This window comes from Prionailurus bengalensis, chromosome C1 (assembly GCF_016509475.1).
Source record: "Prionailurus bengalensis isolate Pbe53 chromosome C1, Fcat_Pben_1.1_paternal_pri, whole genome shotgun sequence".
NCBI classification, from domain to species: Eukaryota; Metazoa; Chordata; class Mammalia; order Carnivora; family Felidae; genus Prionailurus; species Prionailurus bengalensis.
The window spans coordinates 41880366-41902803 of record NC_057345.1 but is presented as its reverse complement, the minus strand read 5'-3'; the positions used below and the strand labels follow the sequence as shown (position 1 = coordinate 41902803).

Below are 22438 nucleotides of genomic sequence, written 5' to 3'. Positions count from 1 at the left end.
GGCTTCTGTGGAAACCTTTCCTGACCCACCTCACCCCTAGCCTAAGTTAAGGGCCCTTCCTTTACTTCCTACACTTACCAGCTGTACTGCAAGTGTTTCAGACTTGTCTGTCTTCCTCCCAGACTGCAAGTTCCCTGAGGGCAGGGTCAGGTCTGATTCATGTCTACAGTTCCATTGCCCAGCAGGGCCTGGCAAAGAGTAAGCATTCAATAGAGTTTGGCAAAATGGAAGTCAGTGTTCAGGCTGTGGCTTTATACTTCCTAAAGTCATGGCTAGCCGTTCCTCCTGCACCCAGCACGTCTGACACTCCTTTGGCCTAGATTAAGTTTTGCCTCCCCTAGGAACCTCCTCTGGTCAATTCTGCCCCTCGGTGGTTGGGAGGTCTGAGGCTTCTCTTGGGTTAGCCTCTCTGTAGAATGGACAACCACTTTCTCATGTGCTTTTCTTCTCAGAACCATGTGGACACCAGTCCTGTTAGATCATCAGGTACATCAATGATCTCATTTAATCCTGAGAGGGGGTCTTGTCATCCTCATTGTACACATGAGGACACTGAGGACCAAAGAGGTGAAGTGTTTGTACTTTACCGGAGGTCACACAGCTGGTAAATGGGTTAAGTGAGACTTGAACCCAGGCTTTTGTGACTCACCTTCAAACCTGGGCTTTTCTCACTGGCCCACAGTGTTTCTGCGTATAAAAAATGAGACCTAACCCCCAAGCAACAGTTTAGTGCTGTCTCAGAGCATCCCGGGACATCCCAGCCTCCTCTGCAGGAACTGTTTTATTTATTTATTTATTTATTTATTTATTTATTTATTTATTTATTAACGTTTATTTATTTTTGGGACAGAGAGAGACAGAGCATGAATGGGGGAGGGGCAGAGAGAGAGGGAGACACAGAATTGGAAACAGCCTCCAGGTGCAGGAACTGTTTTAAACAGGGGTCCAGGCTGAACCCTTTAGTTTCCTCAGGAAGGACTGGGGAGGAGAAGATGAGGGAGTGGTTTCCTGGGTGGCTCAGTTGGTTAGTGTCCAACTTTGGCTCAGGTCATGATCTTGCAGTTCGTGAATTTGAGCCCCAAATTGGGCTCTTTGCTGTCAGCCCAGAGCCCGCTTTGGATCCTCTGTCCCCCTCTCTCTCTCTGCCCCTTGCCCGCTGATTTCTCTGTCTCTCTCTCTCTCAAAATAGATAAATAAACTTTGGAAAACAAAAGAGAAAGATGAGAGAAGAGAGAAGAGAAAGAGCGAATACAGGAAATCAGAGGTGATGTTAAGGTTGGACATTGTGTCCAAGCTCCTATGAGGAGTCATTTTGTGAGGAGAGAAAATGTTCTCTCAGGGTACTGTCCTCCCCGACTGCTGTGTTGCTGTGTCAACCGATTGAGCCCAAAGGCCAGCCTGGAAATTTACCACCAGTGGAGGCATAATTACCCTTTTAATTTCCTTCCAGCGGAAGTTTGTTCAGGTAGTTACCAGCCCTGTTTTCTTGGGCTTCTCCCTCTTAGCACTTTCCCACACCTCCAGCTCTCCGGGAATCTGAGGTCTTCCCTGGATGTGGCACTAGGGGAGGAACAGCAGATAATTGAGGGCATGTAAATTGAATGAACCTGACTAATGTTTATACAAAGCTTTACAGCTGCCCAAGCACTGTCACAACAGTTATTTTATCTTTCCAGCAATACAAAGAAAAGGATATTATTTTCAACTCCATTTTGCAGCTAACAAATCAACTCAGAAAGTCAGATAACTAGTCTGAGGTTACATGCCAGGAAGTGGCAGAACTGGAATTTGAACTCAGATGTGTTCCATCCCCAAATCCATGTTCTTACTGCTGTTCCTTACAGTCCCCATTCATTCAGTGCTCACAGTGTTTGGTTAAATGATAAATTAAGTGCTGAAGGTACACTAAAATTAGGGGGGATTTTGAGAATGAGGATTTTAATAGGCTTCTTGGAGGAGGTGATCCCACCCTGAGATGGGAACAGAATTGAATGCCAATGTATAATATTTACAAAAATATATTTTTGTCTTGTTTCCACAGGGATTTAAAATGGTAGAGAAAGAGTAGACAGAATGAATCATTTTTTTCCTTTTTCCAGTTTGGTTCTGACTCTAGCCTGATTTTTTTCCCTCAGGTTTGCTGCTCCAAATTACCTCCTAGCAGTTTAGTCAATCCCAAAAAGTAAAAACCAGACCAAACAAAACTAAAAGAGTTTATGGTCTTGTGGATAAGACAACTTGGCAATTCATACAGTATTTCCCTAGAGAGAGGGTAGAATAGGGGTTAGGAAGGCTAACCCTGGGGTCAGACTGCCTGGTTCAGACCACTATCAGCTATGTGACCTTAGGCAAGCATTTAACCGCTGAGTCTGAGTTACCTCATCTGTTGAAGTGGTATGACAATGGGACCTCTCCCAGAAAGCTGTAATAATGAATTAGCACAGTGCTTGGCAAATGGCAGCCAGTCATTACTTCTATCTGTGGGTTTTGGGGGGAGATTTGAACAAAATTCTGAATGGTAAGTAGGGACTGGTTTAGCAGGGCAGGTCAGGCTGTTCTAGGCAGAGGGAACAACATGGAAGAAAACACAGAGACTTTGAGGAGAACAATATTCGGGACCTGGAGAGTAGCTCAGAATGGTTAGAATCTGAGGAGAAAGAATGGGAGGGGTGGCATGAGCTTAAGGCAGTAAAACTATTAGGTTAGAAAACAAGGGATAAGTTTAGCATCCTAGCATCCTGGAAAGAAGTATGGCACAGGGCTTAAACTACCTTCAACATTTACTAATTTGGGCTAGTTAACCTTTCTGTACCTTGGTTTCTTTGCCCTACCCACTCAGAGCTGGTTGTGAGGATTGTGAAGTAATGCATGAAAAATACTTGTCACAGTGCCTGATACTTAGTAAATACTCAATTTATTATTATTATTAGTAGTAGTAGTAGTATTTATCCTGACTCCTTAGAACCAGAAGGGGCCCTAAAAATTATCTAGTCTAATGTCCCTGTTTTTTTTTAATGTTTATTTTAGTTTTGAGAGAGAGAGAGACAGAACATGAGTGGGGGGTGGGGGGGTGGGGAGAGAGAGAGGGAGACACAGAATCTGAAGCAGGCTCCAGGGTCTGAGCTGTCAGCACAGAGCCCAACGCAGGGCTCGAACCCATGAACTGCGAGATCATAACCTGAGCTGAGGTCGGACACTTAACTGACTGAGACACCCAGGTGCCCCTAATGTCCCTGTTTTAAAGGTGGAAAACCAAGGCCCAAAGTGGGGTGTATTTATAATCCCACAAAGCAAGTTAGTGGTAGAATTAAATCATACCCAGGCCTCCTGACTCCCAGCCTGCACCGTGTGGCTCCCTTACTATTGTCAGGCCACCTCTGACAGGTTCTCCCTCCCTCTACAGATGATTGTCTCCCCTCCTTTGTAAATAAATTTCAAGGCATTTATTTTGTGCTTATCCTATTTTTAGAACACTCTGGCACCTGTATGCAAATGATCCTCAGGGGACTTTGTCTGCTATGGTGACTTGGGCCAACTCCCCAAAGAAAGCAGCTATGAAACCAAAGGGAAAGCACAGCCCAGGGTGGGGTGGAGATCCTGCACTATCTTTCTAGTGAAGTCTTAGAAGTCCTGGGGAGTTCATTCTTTTTTTTTTAAGTTTATTTATTTTGAGAGAGAAAGAGAGAGAGTGAGGGTGAGTGGACGAGGGGCAGAGAGAAAGACAGGGAGAGAGAGAGAATCCCAAGCAGGCTCCGGCTGTCAGCGAGGAGCCCGGCTTAGGGCTCGAACTCATGAACTGTGAGATCATGACCTAAGCCGAAATCAACAGTCCGACATTTAACTGACTCAGCCACCCAGGCACCCCCTAAAGAGTTCATTCTAATCTCTTACCTGCCATCTGTATTTTAATTCTTTTTGTCTCTGTTTGGAAATGAGTTCATAAGGAGGTCTTTGGCCAGGTTCCAAGCTGAGTTTTTGGGATTCAAATGTCATGTCAGAAGGTAATGTGAAACCCAGGCCTGTGGACATTCATATCAGCTATTTAGCTGTGATGCTGGGTCACGTTCTGGAGAAATGATTCTTACTTTCAGGAAAATAGAAGTATCATGGGGGATTGGAGGGAAAAAGATAATTTTATCAGACAACCCAATGGTTCTGCCTTGCAGAGCTGAAGAGAATTAGGACTAATGAGATGATAAGAAGGACACGGGAACAAGGCCTCAAGCACGTCTCCCATAAAGGGCAATTTCCCTGGCCCTTGGCATAAGCAGCAGTGTCCCCATCCTCAGTGGCCTCACCATTTAGCACACACTTCCTGAATGTCTTCCAGGTGACAGGCCCAATGTTGGGCACCACAAACCCTTCAGTGGCTTTTCTTTGCAGGACAGTGTCCAAGCACCTGGCCTGGCCTCAACGATCTAGGTAGCTCCAGCCTCACTTCCTACTTCTACCCTCACCTAGTATTTTAACTATTCTGTTTCAGAGATCTAAAATGCTATCAATTGTAAATTATATTCTTATTTCAGAGATGTTAAAATGTGAAAAAGTGAACATCTTAGAGTCCTTCTGAGTATCTTACACCTCATTGAAAATGGAACTGCTCGTACTCTCCCCAGACGCCATGGCGTTTCAGGCTTCACTTTTTTTTTTTTAACTGTTTATTATATGAAATTTCAAACACACAGTCAAATGGGGAGACTACATATTACATGCATTCCATAATCCATCTACAACAATTATCAACTTATGGTTTATCCTCCATGTTTTCTCTATATTTTGTTTTCCCTGGGCTATATTAAGAGCAACTGCCACTACCTACTATGGACTTAATTTTTCTTAATTATAGAAGTAATATATGCCCATTAAAAAAATACTTTAAGGGGCGCCTGGGTGGCGCAGTCGGTTAAGCGTCGGACTTCAGCCAGGTCACGATCTCGCGGTCCGGGAGTTCGAGCCCCGCGTCAGGCTCTGGGCTGATGGCTCAGAGCCTGGAGCCTGTTTCCGATTCTGTGTCTCCCTCTCTCTCTGCGCCTCCCCCGTTCATGCTCTGTCTCTCTCTGTCCCAAAAATAAATAAACATTGAAAAAAAAATTAAAAAAAAATACTTTAAGATTACATTCAGGCATAAAGAAAAAAAAACCATTGTTGTTGTGGTTTGTTTCTTTCTAGTTTCTTTTCTATGAGTTTTTATCATAATTGAAGTCACACTGTATATTCAATTTTATATCCTGCTTTTTAAAAATGTAACATAGGGGCGCCTGGGTGGCACCCCTACTTCGGGGCCCCTACTTCAGTTGGGCGTCCGGCTTCGGCTCAGGTCATGATCTCGCGGTCCGTGAGTTTGAGCCCCACGTCGGGCTCTGGGCTGACAGCTCAGAGCCTGGAGCCTATTTTGGATTCTGTGTCTCCCTCTCTCTCTGACCCTCCCCTGCTCATGCTGTGTCTCTCTCTGTCTCAAAAATAAATAAAACGTTAAAAAATTTTTTTAATGTAACGTTATAGCATAAATATAGCTAAAATTATTAGCAAGTCTGTACAAATATGATTTTAATGACTTCATTGTACATCATAGGGAGGATGCACCAGATCCATTCATTAATTCATGTAGTCAACAATATTTATTGCACTTACATGTGTTGGGCACTATAAATAAGGTAAAAGAATGAGGCACAATCTCTGTTTTCTCAAAGTTTAGTTGTTCTCTATGGTTTAAATATTTAATTATTTTTCAGTTTGGGGCTGTTATGAATCATGTTATAGTGATTAGTGATCATCCTTGTGCATAAAACTTTTCCTAGGTTTTAGATTATTTCCTTTAAATGGATTTTCAATAGTGAAATTCCTAATTCATGTTATCTTTGCCAGCATGGAATATGATGTTAGCTTAATTTTAGCTAATTCAATAGGTTAAAAATGGTACCTCATCATTTCAAATTACATTCCTCTGATTACATATGGAACAGTCATCTATATATTTATTAATCATTTGTTTTCTGCAAATTGTCTGTTTGACAAGGTTCCTATTTTTATCACTGTCAATTTCTCAGTACAAGGTCTGATTCTCATTTCCTTTTACTTGCTGTGACCTGGGAATGTATTAAGTATAATCTTGTTCCAAGCTTCTCTTTTTTCTCCTAGCCCTCTCCTACCTCACTTCTTCCCCCACCACTTGCTATCCTGAAGGGGAGTTGGGTGAGTCACCTAAATGATACAGGAAGTAAAAAATTAAGTAAATTCCTCAGAGAGACTTCTGAGAATGCTCTGAATGGTGCTGATGTCAATTTGGAGGCAAAAAGGGTGAAGAGGAAATGGGTTGCCAACTCTGATGCTAAATTTGTCTATGCCAAAGCACTGAGGTTTTATGGATGATGGTTCATTCAGTAGGTATCTTTAAAATACCTGCTACATGCTCAGATCTGTGCTGGGTGCTGATAAGGGCTTACTAGCTAGAGAAGACACAAATGAAATAGATCATAATTTTTTTTCTAAGGTTTATTTTGAGAGAGAGTGAGAGAGAGCACGGTGAATGTGCACGTGCGCTTGAACAGGAGAGGGGCAGAGAGAGAGAGAGAGGAAGAGAGAGTATCCCATGCTGCCAGCACAGAGCCTGACTTGGGGCTTGATCCCATGAACCATGAGACCATGACCAGAGCCAAAACCAAGAGTTGGAAGCCCAACAACTGAGCCACCCAGGCATCCCAGAAATAGGTTGTAATTAGTAGTCAACTACGTATATTTTAAAGGCATCCAGACTAAGTGGAAAGGTTCAGCAGATAATTAGTAATTTCCATCTAAAACTTAGAAGTGAGGGGTTGAGGGGAGGATAAAGAGCCAGTGTAGAAGACAGAGCAGGAGCAGGGGGAAAATAAAGGGAACACATTGATGAAGCAAGGTGATGCTGAGGAAAGGTGGGGTTTCAAGAAGAGGAATGTATGTTTGGGGGATGCCATCTTTGTTATTTAGGGCAAAAGAGAGACCACATTATCTGCCCTTCTCTTATTCATTCATTTCTTTGTTCAGTTAGTATTTTTGAATACTTGCCAGTTGCCAGGTACTGCTTTAGACATTGCAGAAGGTATAGAAATGAAAGACATAGCCCCTAAACCATAGTCTAAATGAGGAGATGCAGATGGGAGTGGAAACAAATCCCTGATATAGGTGCTGTGAGTCATTCATTCAAAAAATATTTATTGGGGCACCTGGGTGGCTCAGTCGGTTGAGGATCTGACTCTTGGTTTTGGTTCAGGTCATGATCCTAGGGTTGTGGGATCCAGACCTGCATCAGGCTCTGCACTGAGCATGGAACCTGCTTAAGATTCTCTCTCTTTCTCTCTCTCTCCCTCTGCCCCTGTCCCCTGCTTGTGTACTCTCTCTCTTTCTAAAATAAAATAAAATTAATATTTATTGAACACACAAGACATGCCAGATACATTGAGGAGCAATGAAAGGAAGTCCTATAACCTTTGGTTTATCTGCTTGAAGTAAAATGTGGAAATCATGGAAGTCAATAGTTATATCCTTGAGAGGTTTTGAGTTTTGAGTGTTTGACAAGGGTTTTGTGTAAGAGACCAATGCCAAAAATAAGAATCCAGGGCATTCATTTCTCTGGGCCTTGGCTTCCCATCTGCAAAATGAGGGAGTTGACCCTATATGTATCTATCATAGGATTAGTCACATATGAGGTAGCTTCCCCACTAGACTGAGAATTCCCAGAGCAAGGATTACATGGGTCTTTGTCACTGGCACAGTGAAATGTTTGTGGTAAATCAATAAATATTTGTGGAATTTATTATTCTTGTGAGGGCCTTCTAGCTCTAATATTCTGTGCTCTGCTGTTGCTAAAATAAAGTCCCAAGTACGTTCTGTGGAAGCCCAGAAGGAATGATGACAAATTTTGATGCTAGGTCCCAAAGAACTTTCCAGAATAGGCGCCCGCTGACCTGGACCTCAAAGTTAGATAGGATTACAGTGAACAGGGAAGTGCTTTATAATCCCTAGTCCTGGATTCTAGTGACCTCTTTCCTGCCTTGTGCCCTCAAGGATCTATCAGTTACTACCTATATGCCCTTAGGCTTTAATTTTCTCACCTGTAAACCAGTAGTGACAATAATACATGGTATGCTGAAGAGAACATCATGTGGAGTCTGAATAGTTGGATTTGAGTCTTTGACTAGCCAAAAAGTAAGCAGCCATATGACCTTGGGAAAGTCACTTTACCTCTCTAGGTCTCAATTTCTCTACCTGCAAAATAAAGGAGTCAGACTAGATGAGCTAAGATTGATTTCTTCTGGCTCTAAACAGTCTGCATCCAGGGTCATTGTTAGGATCCAATAAGGTGATGCAACAAAATGTTTATAAACTCTAGGTGGTCCACAGTGTGGTCTGTATTGCTGAGGACAGATGGGTGTAACACCAAGCCAGCTCCAAGGGATCACTTTCTCCATTCCTCGGTCCTCGGCTTCTCCCAGACTCCATTGAACCTCTCTGAAAAGCTTCTCTACCTCTGGTTTCCTCCCACTCCCATGGGGCACAAAGCCTTGGCTTTCTGCTGCTGCAAATACAAAGGGCTTGGAGCTTGACAGGTGTGGGTCAAAGGGTGAGGTGTAGGGAGAGCCAGCCCAGAAGCTCTCCTTACTGCCTTCCTGGTGCTCATTATTTCTATCTCCCAACATGGCCCAGAGGGAGTGAATTGAATAGGAGGGAGGGAGGAGTCTGGCCTGGAGGAGAAAGTATGCAACAGGGCAGTATCCAGGGATGGAGGCCCCAGAAACAACCTCTTACCAGTTGTGTGACCTTCCAGGATGTGTCACTGCTTTGTGTCTCCTGCTTTATCTATAACATGGAAAGGGACCAGTAAGAGGAGGTGGTTTGTATGATCTCACAGACCCTTTTATAACCAAAGGGGTTATAAATGAGGTTTGAAATGAGTTTTCCCTACCAACCACATGGTCAGCTCTTGAGTTTCATTCAGCATTCTTATTAGTGCCTACTATGTCCCAAGTGCTATAGTCAAGGACCTGGAATTTAGCTAAATATAGGATTGGGTCTCAAGATGCTCATAATCTGAAAGAGGAGACAGACAAATAAACCAGTACTATAATAAATGTGATGTGTCCAGTGACATAATGCCAAACCATGAAAGGGCAGAAAGGGAAGTTACTTTGTCAGGGGAGGGAAGGCCAGGAAAAGCTTCAGAGAGGATGTGACCTTTGAATGAGTTTACAAATTAAAAAAGAGAAGGGGATTCCAGGCAAACATCTGCATATCAACAAAAGGCCACAAGTAGTTAGGCAAAACTGGAACTCACGGGTTCAGTGGAGGTATGAGAAGGAAAGAACTGGAAGGGAAGCTTGAGCTAGATCCTGAACACTCTGTGTGTTCTACTGAGAAATTTGGACCCTATGGTGGGGGCTATGGGAGGCCAGAGAGGGGATTTAGACCAAGAGGGAAATGATGAGATTTAGATTTTAGAAAGACCCATCTGACATTGTAGTATGCTCTATTGAAAATGTTGCAGACACCCAATAAATTCATCCTTTCAACAAGTATTTATTAGAAATCTCCCCCACCTTATGTGCTAGTGCTGTGCCAGTCACGGAGACACAATAGTAAGCAAAACCAGACATCCTGTTCTTGTGGCACTTGCAGTTTGGCAAGGGAGACTGACTTTAATCAAATAACTGCACGACTAAATACAAAATTACAGTGAGGATGAGTGCTACAAAGGAGAAGTACATGGTGCCAGGACAGCATGTAATTGGAGTATTTGACTTTACCAGGATGGTCAGGGCAGCTTCTCTGCTGAGTTGAGCTAAGCTCCAAAGGAAGAGTGTTGCCTCAAGGAAAGGCACTAGGAAGGCTTTACCGGAACAGCCTCTCAGGCTTCAGACTCCCATCTGACACATGTTTACCTTCCAAAGCAAACTTCAAGCAAGTATTGCGTTGTACTCATCCTTTGATCTTCGGGACCTAGCAGACACTAACCATAGAATCAGTGAAGATTTGAAAGAAAAGGAAGGTAAAAGAGGAAAACCTATTAGGCACCTTAGATATTTGAAGATAGCAGTGCTATTTCCTAGAGTACTAAATATCTTCCATCCTGTGGTTGTTCCCCCTGTAAAACAGTTTCAAGTTCCTGTCACTGTTCTGGTTATTCTGCTAATTGTGAAGGTCCCTGTGACAGGTGACTTAAAACAGAGGCATAGCCTTGTGCCAGGAGCCATGGTCTCTTGGAGCCAAAAGACTTGGTATTCTTTAAGCCCCTTTCCATCATTCACTGTCTTTCACCTCTGCAAGCATCAGTTGCCTCTGTTGTGGAATGGGGTTTTGGTTCTTCTCTCATAGGAGTTCTTTGGGAATTAACTGAGATAACTGAGATAATAAACTTTATAACCTCTAAGAGCTAAACAAACATAGGATTTAAATTTTTGGAGGGCTGCCACGTGAGTGAAAAATTAGATTTATTCTTTGTGTCTCCAGAGAACAGAATTAAATCAATGGATAGAAAGTACCACATGCAGATTTCAGCTCAAGAGAAGGAAGAAATGTTCTAATAATCAGAACTGTCCGTCAATGGAATGGCTGCCTTTTAAGGTAGTGGGTGTCCAACATTAGAAACACTCAGTACAAGTATGCCGTGGAATGAATTCCTAGTTTGAGTGAGAGGGTAAGTTGAATAATATTTAAGGTTTACTTTTAACTTTATAATTCAACAATCTGGTAGTCAAGACGAGTGGAGGAACTGGGAGGGGGCATATGTGGCAGAGAGCAGCATGAACAGAAATATGGAGCAGAAATGAGTGTGGCATGTGTGGGCGACCATGAGGAAACTCCAGAAAGAAATGAAGAGTCTGTGTGGTTTGATGATTCAGTGGAAGATAAAGAAGATAACTAATATTGGTTGAGCACATGTGTGCCAGACACACGTGATTCCATTTAAACTCTCTGGGTAATTTCCAGCCTTACCCTCTGGTGGAGGGGAGATTGTTCACCCCAGGAAACCTTAGAGGACCCCCCTCTCTGGGAGGGGAGCGGGGTGCTGCAGAGTGGATTGGTCCTGTCCTAGGGGGAATAAGGGGATCAAGAATACATAGTCTGGGGGCGCCTAGGTGGCGCAGTCGGTTAAGCGTCCGACTTCAGCCAGGTCACGATCTCGCGGTCCGTGAGTTCGAGCCCCGCATCGGGCTCTGGGCTGATGGCTCAGAGCCTGGAGCCTGTTTCCGATTCTGTGTCTCCCCTTCTCTCTGCCCCTCCCCCTTTCATGCTCTGTCTCTCTCTGTCCCAAAAATAAATAAACGTTGAAAAAAAATTAAAAAAAAAAAAAGAATACATAGTCTGGTTGGGCTATAGGTTGTGTTGAAAATGCACAGGCTGTGGTCAAAAGACAGAATTTGAATCCTGACTCTGTCTCCTTACAGTTTGTGACTCTAGCAATTTACTTAACTTCTGTGATCCTCAGTGGATTTATGTATAAAATGGAGACTCAGATTTGTCCTGCTTTAGGCTGCTGTAACAATTAAGATAAATGATGTAGAATAAAGAGCATCCTGGGAAAAGCACAGGCTTTGGAATCAGACCTAGGTTTGAATCTCAGTCTGGCATGAACTGGTTGCAAGATCTTAGGCAAATTATTTAACTTTTTCTCATCTGTAAATAGAGATAACAGTATTTCAAGGTTATTTGGTAATTAAATAAAATAGGTAAAGTGCTTAGCATGGTGGCTGGCCTGTAATAATTCTCAACTAACAGTCTTATTTTGTTACTATAAATAATAAGTGAGATCCCATATATAAAACATTTATCAAAATGCCTGGCACAGAGTAGGTGTTCAGTTGATGTTAGCTTCTCTGCCCCTTACCTATGTGTCTGTCTGACACATGGGGCTGCTGGAGGCCAGGGCGGCGGCTTGCTCACCCTGGTGTCCACTCTCTGGAATAATGCTCTGCCCATATAAAGAGCTCAATGAATGCCTGCTTCATAGAAGTGAATTGATTGCTCTTGATGACATGGTCTCCTTCCTCAAGTAGCCAGTGAGTCATGCCTCTTTCTCCTCCTTCCTGTCTCCTCTTTGGTTCTATTTCTGACTCTCATCAGTGGGAGGGGAATCAATGTTTGTTGAAGTGATTTTTAAAAATAAAAGAGAGAGGGAGAGAGAGGGAGGTTCAGGAACAGTTCTCTGGGCTACTTTCCATTGAGCACAGGATGGTGAGAGCTGGATTGTTGTTTCCAACCTTGCTTCTTTTCAAGGGGAATGACAATAACAATAATATCAACAGTAATAGCAGGAACTACTATGGACTTTATTGCATACCTACTATGTGCCTGGCACTCTGCCAGGCTCTCCAAATACGTTATCTATAATCTTCACACAACCACTTTAAGGTTGGTATTATCACTTTACAAATGAGAAAACTTAAGCTTAGAAGGGTTAAGTAATAATGAAAATGATATGTACTCCCATATTTGAGTACCTATTATGAGCTAGACATTTTATTTATTTTTTATTTTTTAAAAAACATTTTTTTTTCAACGTTTATTTATTTTTGGGACAGAGAGAGACAGAGCATGAACGCGGGAGGGGCAGAGAGAGAGGGAGACACAGAATCGGAAACAGGCTCCAGGCTCCGAGCCATCAGCCCAGAGCCTGACGCGGGGCTCGAACTCACGGACCGCGAGATCGTGACCTGGCTGAAGTCGGACGCTTAACCGACTGCGCCACCCAGGCGCCCCTATGAGCTAGACATTTTAAAAAATCTTATTTAATTGCAAACAGCCTACAAAGTAGGGATTATTATTTCTATTCCAGATGTGAGGAAGCTGAATCTCAAAGAGATAAAAAAACAAAACAGAACAAAACAAAACAAACAAACAAGCAAAACAAACAAAAAAACCCCAAGCTTTCCAAAACCACACAATGGCAGAGCTGGTGATGAATGGTGAACTGGTGATGAATGGCAGAGCTGGGAGTCAGACCAAAGCCTGCTCAACTTTTACACTCATCCATTCCCTTTCTATCAGGCCATTTGCTACTCTTTGAGGGAAGCATCATATTGAGACTCTGACTGGAAGCAGCCCTCAGCAGGTTTGAATGAGTGGGAAGTGACACATAGCATGAAACTCATCTACTCCAGCTGGGCAGACTCTGGGAAGCTGGCCCTGTTCCTGGGGCTAACTCTGAAAGTGCAAAAATAGTAACTGAGGCTTTTATGGCTCTTACTATGTACTAGGAACTTTTCTAAGCATTTTAGATATAATAACTTTCTTAATGTTCTTAATGTTCTTAATGTTTCTAATGTTTCTTAATGAAGTAGATATTGTTGTTATTCCCACTTTAAAGATGAAGAGACTAAGGCTCAAAAAGGCAAATTGCCCAAGAAGGAGATTACACAAGAGCATAAATACCAGGAGATAGCGATCATTAGGAGGCATTTAAAAGGCTGCCTACCATAGTCACATAGTAAGTGCTAGAACAGGGATTCACACCCAGGAGTCTAACCCCAGAGACCACCCTCAATTTCAAGACTGTGTAGCCTTTTTGTTTGGCAAGTGATGATTGAACCTCCACTGTGTGCACAGCCCTGTGCTAGGCACTAGGAGAACAGAGATGAAACTGGTTCCATGTCCAAGCTCATTTAGTATTCCATACTAGGATTTATTTTGTTTTATTTTATTTTATTTTATTTTATTTTATTTTATTTTATTTCATTTCATTTCATTTCATTTTATTTCATTTCATTTCATTTTATTTTAAGTAACCTCTACACCCAATATGGGCTCAAATTCATGACCCCGAGATCAAGAGTTGCATGTTCTACCAACCGAACCAGCCAGGCACTCCCCATACCAAGATTTGTAATTAATTGGGCATCAATTGGGTGACAGGACCCCCCCTGTCAAAGAGCTGGGGCACAGGGCCAGACTTCAGTCAGAGATGGAGGCCTCAAAACTCTCACAGGGAAATGATACAACACAGGCAGAGTGAGAAAAGTTGAGACCAGCTGCTTAGAAATCCTGCCTGGGCCTTTAAATCTCTAGTCTGGATGGGTGGCTTAATTCTAAACCTCACAGGACAAGATTTGGGGCCTGGCCTGCAGATGGGTGGGAGGAGTCTCATTTGTGGTGTGGGAGCTCAGGAAGCAAAGGCAAGGGGTGTGGGGTGGATTAAATACTGTTGAAGTGTTTCATAGGTCCAAAAAACTTCTGCATAGATAGTGCGAATTGATGATTTCTCTCAGTAGTGCCTAAAATTCCCAGTGTTATGTGTTCACTCACTCATTCATCTCTTCATTCATTTATATATTAATTCATTCATCCACTCACTCATTTATGAACTGGAGAACTTTTAGAAAGAACTCTTACCAGAGCTCGTAGGAAGAAATATTGTATGTGGTCAGAAGGGATACTCTGATAAGCTGCTTGAGGTGAAGAGTAAGACACCCAAAGATCATGCTCAATAAACAGGAGTTGGAGATTTATATGCTCCCCAAGGATAGTGGGTGTAGTAAGTACAGATTTTTTTGCTGAGTAAAGTTGTGCAAGTCTAGACCAGAGCTGAATTGCTGAGGACATGGAGAAAATGAGGTAACAGATAACCGTTGTCTTTGATTTCTCATCACTTCACCTCCAATTCATCACCATGCCCTATATAACTCATCTCTTAAATACCTCTTGAATCTGTTTGACTTCATTCTCATTGCTACCACTCTAGTTTAAATCCTTATTGGGACTTACTTGAACCACTGCAAAGATCTTCTAACTAGCCTTCCTGCTTTCCATCTCTTCTTCCAGTCCATTCCCCACATCACAGCCAGAGTGATCTTTCTAAATAAAGTTCAGATCTAATTATGTTAATCCCCTGCCTCAAAATCTTTTATTTTAAAAGATAAAGTCCAAGGGCACCTGAGTGGCTCAGTTGGTTAAGCATCTGCCTTCAGCTCAGGTCATGATCTCATGGTTCGTGAGTTTGAGCCCCAAGTCTGGCTCTCTGCTGTCAGCACGGAGCCCACTTCAGATCCTCTGTCTCCCTTTCTCCCTGTCCCTCCCCTGTCCCTCCCCTGTGCTCTCCCTCTCTTGTCTCTCAAAAATAAATAAATAAACTTAAAAAAAAAGATAAAGTCCAAACCCCATAGCACAACATTTAAAGCTCTTTCTAGCTTCAGCACTTATCCATTACCCATTTCCCATTTCTTACCATTCCTTAAGTTCTTTTGGAGTACTCAATGGCAAAAACTCTTCTTCTGCCAAAATACTTTTCCCTCACTTCACTGCTTGGAAAATTCTTCTTTAGAAAAGTCCCTGATGGGGTGCCTGGGTGGCTCGGTTGGTTAGGTGTCCAACTCTTGATTTCAGCTCAGGTAATGATACCATGGTTGTGGGATCGAGCCTGGCATTGGGCTCTGTGCTGAGCATGGAGCTGGCTTAGGATTTTCTCTCTGTGTCTCTCTTTCTCTCTTTCTCTTTCCTTCTGTCCCTCTCCCCTGCTTGCTCACTCAGTTGCTCTCTCTCTTCCTCAAATAAAAAGAAAGTCCCTGTTATCCTCCTACTATTGTCAAATAAGCACATCTTCAGGCCAATGCTTCTGGACTTGGTACAGATTCCATTAGTGGGAGTTACGCTGTCTACCACGTTTATGATTCTCCTCGTGGGCATATTATAAGATTGCATTTTTTTGGATGTGGGTGTGTGACTTGCTTTGGCTAGTGAAGTGGGAGAAGTAGAAGTTTTAAGAGCCAAAATATGACTCACACACTTTTCCCCCCTCTGGGAGCTGCCCTGTCAGCTACGGAAGACAAAAAGCAGAGCACCCAGCCAACTGTTAATAGATATGTAGCAATAGTGAAAAATAAAACCTCGTTTAAGCTGCTGAAATTTGGGGATTGCTTTGCTACTAAATAACTCAGTATATCCTAACTGATACACTATCTCTGCTTTGACAACTTCTATAATTACCCCAAACCACCATGTTTCTACCTTACCTGACTTGTGTGACACATTTTCTTTTTTCTTTTTTTTTTAAGTTTATTTATTTTGAGAGAGAAAGAGAAAGAGAGAGAGCATGTGTACACAAGGTGGGAGGCGCAGGGAGAGAGGGAGAGGGAGAATCCCAAGCAGGCTCTGCACTGCCAGTGCAAGCCTGACGCATTTTCTTTATACTGCTTATCTGGAACTAATGACATACTGCCACATACTGCTAGTTATCAGTCTAATGCTCCCCATTAGCATTAGCTACCTCTGCACTTTTACTGAGACTTCCTCAAGTTAGGGATAGTGCCTTGTCCATTTTTATATCACACAAAGTATGGTCCATGGCTAAGGTATAAATTGTAATGACTGTAGGAGTCAGACTTATTTTTTTTTTTAATGTTTATTTGTTTTTGAGAGAGCGCAAGCGAGGGAGGGGCAGAGAGAGTAGGGAACAGAGGATCCAAAGGGAGCTCTGCGCTGACAGCAGTAAGCCTGATGTGGGGCTCAAACTCACAAACTGCGAGATCATGACTTGAACTGAAGTTGGACGCTCAACCAACTGAGCGGGAGCTCATCCAATCCAGGTACCCCTCAGATAGATTTATTTTGAGTTCTAATTCTGATACTTAGCGGCAATCTTCTTAAGCCTCAGTTTCCTTATCTGGAATAAAATAGAGTAATCGTATATATCCTACAGAGTTTTTCTGAAGTGTGTGGATAACAGGTGCAGCATATATACAAATAATGGCATACTGGAATTATTGTCCCCTTATTTTATTATCATTATAGATTGTGTTCAGTAAATACTTGTGGATAAATCCTTCATTGATTGGAGTTTAGTGGTATGTGTGTTGGACTTGGAATCAGAAGTCCTGGATTTAAGGCATAGCTTTTGTCTCCAGCTTTGTGACCTTAGGAAAGTCACTTACCCTGCCTGCATTTTTGCATTCTCAACTATAAAATGTAAATGCTAGTGAATAGACATTTCTCCAAAGAAGACATCCAGATGGCTAACAGACACATGAAAAAATGCTCAACATCTCTCATCATCAGGGAAATACAAATCAAAACCACAACGAGATACCACGTCACACCAGTCAGAATGGGTAACAGTAACAACTCAGGCAACAACAGATGTTGACAGGGATGTGGAGAAACAGGATCTCTTTTGCACTGCTGATGGGAATGCAAACTGGTGCATCCACTCTAGAAAACAGTATGGAGATTCCCCAAAATATTAAAACTAGAACTACTCTACAACCCAGCAATTGCACTAGTAGGTATTTATCCAAGGGATACAGGAGTGCTATTTCAAAGGTGCACACGCACCCCAATGTTTATAGCAGCACTATCGACAATAGCCAAAATATGTAAAGAGCCCAAATGTCCATCGATGGATGAATGGATAAAGAAGATGTGGTGTATATATATACAATGGAGTATTACTCAACAATCAAAAAAAAAAATGAAATCTTGCCATTTGCAACAACATGGATGGAACTAGAGTATATTATGCTATGCAAAATTAGAGAAAGACAAATGTATGACTTCACTCATTTGTGGAATTTAAGATACAAAACAGATGAACGTAATGGAACGAAAGCAAAAATAATGTAAAAACAGAGAGGGAGATAAACCATAAGAGACTCTTAAATATAGAGAACAAACTGAGGGTTGCTGGAGGGGTATAGGGTAGGGAGATGGGCTAAATGGACAAGGAACATTAAGGAGGACACTTGTTGGGATGAGCACTTGTTGGGATGGGTGATATATGTAAGTGATGAATCACTAAATTCTATTCCTGAAATCATTATTACACTACATGTTAATTGAGTTAGACTTAAATTTTTTAAAAAAATGTCACGTGCTTTACTGACCGAGCCAGCTGGGCACCCCTCTTTCTGTTTTTAAAGTAAACTCTGCCCTCAATGTGGGGCTCAAGCTTGTGACCCCAAGGTCAAGAGTTGCCTACTCTACTGACTGAGCCAGCCAGGAGCCCCTCAATTATTTTCTTATTAATTTTTATGAGGTTTTAAAAAACATTTTATTCTACTTACCAAGTACAATACAAGACACATAATAGGTACTCCTTAAATATACTTTGGGCTATTTCTTAATTGTTCCTGAGGACTTTTTAGGAAAAAAAGCAGACTTTCTAGGATGCTAACTCTTTTCTCTTCCTACCCAGGACACAGCTGGGCAAGAGCGGTACCGGACCATCACCACAGCCTATTACCGTGGGGCCATGGGCTTCATTCTGATGTATGACATCACCAACGAGGAGTCCTTCAATGCTGTCCAAGATTGGTATGAGATTCATTCATTCACCTCATTCATTCATTCATTCATTCATTCACCTCAGTTATTCATTATTCATCAAACTCTTTAGGAAAACCTAATGCGTGCTAGGTCTTGTGCTGTATGCTAGGGAAATCTACGTGAATCAGACATGGCTCCTGTCCTCAAGGAACTCACAGATGAGAGGAGAGGAAGATAAGTAAGCAAGCAGTGAGAATATCATGTACATGTGCAGTGATAAAGAGAGGTACTTTTGGGAATCCAACAGAGGGCTGTGACCCAGCTTGGGGAATCAAGGAAGGGATCATGGAGTTGCTGACACAGATGCTACATTTTGTAAGATGAACAGGAGTGAGCCAGGGGGTGAATAGATAAGAATATTCCAGGAAAAGTATACAGATGTACAAAGATGAGAAGGCAAGTAAGGGGTATAAAAAGAGCAGAGGTCATGAAGAATTTTGTGTGTTGGGATAAGGAATTTGGAGTTTATTCCCTAGATGACGACATTTGAACAGGGAACCAGCAGGTTCAGATTAATGTTTTGGAAAGATCATCCTGGTCATAGTAGTGAATGAATCCACACATGACATCCCCATAAAGTTTATCCCCAGGCTAGGGGTCAAGAGCACATCTAGTCCAAGTTTGTAAAGATTCAACATACAATGGAAATCAGCACAGCTTCACAGGTACAACCTCTGAATGACTTACACAGCTTTCTTCCTAGAGTATAATTCACAGGGAGAAGGGAGCACAAGGGGAAGGACAGGTAAGAGGGAGGGCCCAGGACACTGTGCCCCTAATCAGTAGAAAGGATTGGAATGGGAGAAGATGGAACATTTGTGCCATGGTCTTCTTCAGAATCAGAGATGCTGAGAAGGCCAGCAATTCAGCAGCAGTGCTGACCAATGCCAAGGTTATCTCTGCTGCCCTTTGCCCAACAGCCATCCTTCGATGACTTCCCTTCTGTGAAGGAACAGTTGCCGTGACTGTGTGAAGTACTATTGGTGCCTTGTAGTCTTGAGTTGTGAGTGACTTTGCAGGCTCTCCAAGGTGCCATTCACGTGTCTGTCATTCATGGTGGTCTAGGTTCTCCTTCTCAGCCTATTGGTTATCCTCCCCTTCCTCCTTTTTCTCTCTTCCCTTTTAACAAGACCCCTCCATCTTCCTTTTCTCTTTACTAGCCTTTTTTTCCTCTTTCCTTTTCTCCTTTCTTATTCCCTCTTTTCCCTTCAGTCACGATTTGTCTCAGCTCCTCCTCTTTCTCTCCCTCTCCATCTTCCCCCCTACCTCCTACCATGGAATTATTAGCTCTTTCTTTCAGTGTCTCTACACTGCTAATTCCCTGTTGGCCTTGACCTCCTTCCCTTTTGCCATCAGTCCCTGTTCATTCTGTCTCAGGAACACAGTGACTTTAACACCTGGTGACGATTCCTCCAAGAATAACCTGAATTGCTAATCTGGGAGCTGAGAGTGGATGGGGGTGAGAAGAGGGACAAAAATGACAGAAAGAATAGTATGGGGAGACATTAAGAGTTGGCTCCAGGGACCTGCCTTGAGGCTAAAGATTAAGTGTCTATTTCTCCTAAGCCCTGGCCTTTAGGTTTTGCCTCTGAGAAACTTGGTCCTAGCCTAGCCCCTCCAGTGCCCAGCACAGAGCCTCATTCTTTGTCAGCCCATGACCAACGTGGCTGAGTGAATTCCGTACCTTAAGGGAATGGCTTCTCATCCTAAAGAGAAGATTGGTGGTGGGATCAGCTTTAGGAGCAGGGTTGGTAATAGGTCCAGAAACAGTTAGGGTTCAGTTAGTTTGAGTGTCAGTGTCAGGATAGGGTTGCATTTAAGATCTGCTTCAGGATTAACCATTTGCTGGCTTATTCATTCACCAGAAATTTGCTGACATCTCCTCTACTTTGTGCTCCGTGCTGGGGACTGGCACCCCAAAGACCAATGAGACTATCCTTGCCCTCAAGGAAAGACTGATAAGTTTAGCTAAATATAACAGGTGCCATGGTAAAGGTTTAAGTGACCAAAATGAGATTCCATTTTTGTCTGAAGGAATGGTTAGAGACAGAGTTAGGCCCATCCCCACAAGGAGATGTCCACAATATAAGGGCCCTATTTTATTCCTTACGTTAAAATTTTGTTTCTCATTATGTGAGTAGTATATACTCACTTTTGAAAAATTGAGAAGTACATAAAGTATTTTTGAAAAGTTTCATAATCATCTTTTGTGAGGGAAACTACTGCTGACGTTTTGGTTTCTACAAATATTCATCATCTGAGGCTTCAGTGAATGTTTGCAAGTCACAGAGGAAGAAGGAGAGGCTAGCTGGGCCTGAGAAAGCCTGAGACGACTTCCCCCAAGGAATTGTGGGACCTTGGGGGATGAGTTAGTGTGGGGAAGGGACTCCCAGTATAGACAAAGGCACAGCTATGGAAGAGCATTTGGGGATGGGTGGGAAGTGAGAGGAAGTGTGATAAAGCTGGAGAGACAGGATGTGAATGTTCTTGAACACCTGAGGGATATAGACTTCATCACATAGCTACTCGTTTTGCGGGCAGGGTTGGGGGTGGGGGGGAAGCATAGAAGAGTCCTTTCAGGAAAGGATCAGCTAGATGTTTTAGAAAGAACTCTCTGCCCAGTGAAGAGAGGGATGGGCAGATGTATTAGAGGAATGCTACTAAGAGGTGGGTGAGGTTTGCAACCAGGGCTTAGGGGTCAGCACCTGTGACAACCAGCAGGGGCAGGTATCTGTCTGTCCTCAACTGAGTTAATTGACATAACTTGGGTGTAGCCTGCCTCCTGGAAGGGAAACCACGTCTTAGAGTTTTGCAGGGTCTGCCATCAGAGCAGGATGTCATTAACACAGTCTTCTCTTGGTCTCTCTTTAGGGCTACTCAGATCAAGACCTACTCCTGGGACAATGCGCAGGTTATCCTGGTGGGGAACAAATGTGACATGGAGGAAGAGAGGGTTGTTCCCACTGAGAAGGGCCGGCTCCTTGCAGAGCAGCTTGGTATGTGTACAACGTGTGTGTGTGTGTGTGTGTGTGTGTGTGTGTGCACATGCATGTTTACAGTTAAGTGTGACATTAAAGGTATGTTGTGATTGTGAATTATGTACATGTGTGCTCTATGTATATTGTTTATATTTGTGTGATGTACGTGTAAGCTTTGTGCTAATGAATTTTAGGTAATTTATTATTTATGATAATGTGTATATTTTGTTACATTGAATTAATAAGTAAAATTTAAATTTATGAACTATTTTTTTTTCACCAGTGCCTTCCACAAAGGCTTTGAGGTATCTTATAAAAATCATCATAATAGGGGCACCTGGGTGGCTCACTTGGTTAGGCATCCAACTTCGGCTCAGGTCAGGATCTCGCATCTGTGAGTTTGAGCCCCACATGGAGCTCTGTGCTGACAGCTCAGAGCCTGGAGCCTGCCTTGGAGTCTATGCCTCCCTCTTTCTCTGCCCCTTCTCCACTCGTGCTCTCTCGCTCTCCCAGAAATAAATAAACATTAAAAAAATTTTTTTAATTATCATAATACATCAAAAAAATTAGAAAATCAAAGTAAAGGGAAAACAAGGGTAGGAGGAAAATAAGAGGAAGCCAGGGGTGAGATAAGTATGTATGTTTTAGGTTCCCAGGCATGTGTAAGAGTTGGGTCAAAATATTGGCTTTTAACTTCCTACCAGCCATGCAAAGAGAGAAACATAATCAATTACATGGTTTCAAGATGGTCCTTAAAATAAAAACAACCCCTCCAAAATAAAATAAAAACAAACCCATTATTCTCTTCACTGGCCACGATAGAGCAGACTCTATATGCTGGATGTGACAATGTCCTTAATAGCAAACATCCTTATAGCAACCACAACACTGTGTCTTAGTATTTCTCTCAATGTAAACTGATGCTTCTTCACCAAAACACAATTCACAACAACAATAAATGTTTGAAGGGATGAAATAATGTGATTTAGGTATGCAGCTCAGTCTGACTTTTTCCAAGATTAAAGCACTCTTATCTCTGTGTTCCACTGAGACCCAGGTACCTCAGGTGCATCTCAATGGCCCCACAGCAGAACTCCTACCTATACTTGCTTAAAGGAGCAGCTGCTTTTCTTTTCTTTCCTTTCCTTTCCTTTCCTTTCCTTTTTTTTTTTTTTTAA

At 42.6% G+C, this 22438-nt stretch overlaps 1 protein-coding gene across 1 annotated transcript in view; it reads left to right on the top strand.

Moving 5' to 3' along the window:
* RAB3B (RAB3B, member RAS oncogene family) overlaps positions 1–22438 on the top strand; it is a 69553-nt gene that overhangs the window by 29327 nt on the left and 17788 nt on the right. The window contains exons 3-4 of the mRNA XM_043574944.1: positions 18152–18270; positions 21154–21278. Coding sequence (XP_043430879.1) covers positions 18152–18270; positions 21154–21278 — 244 coding nt within the window. The remainder of the gene's footprint in view (positions 1–18151; positions 18271–21153; positions 21279–22438) is intronic.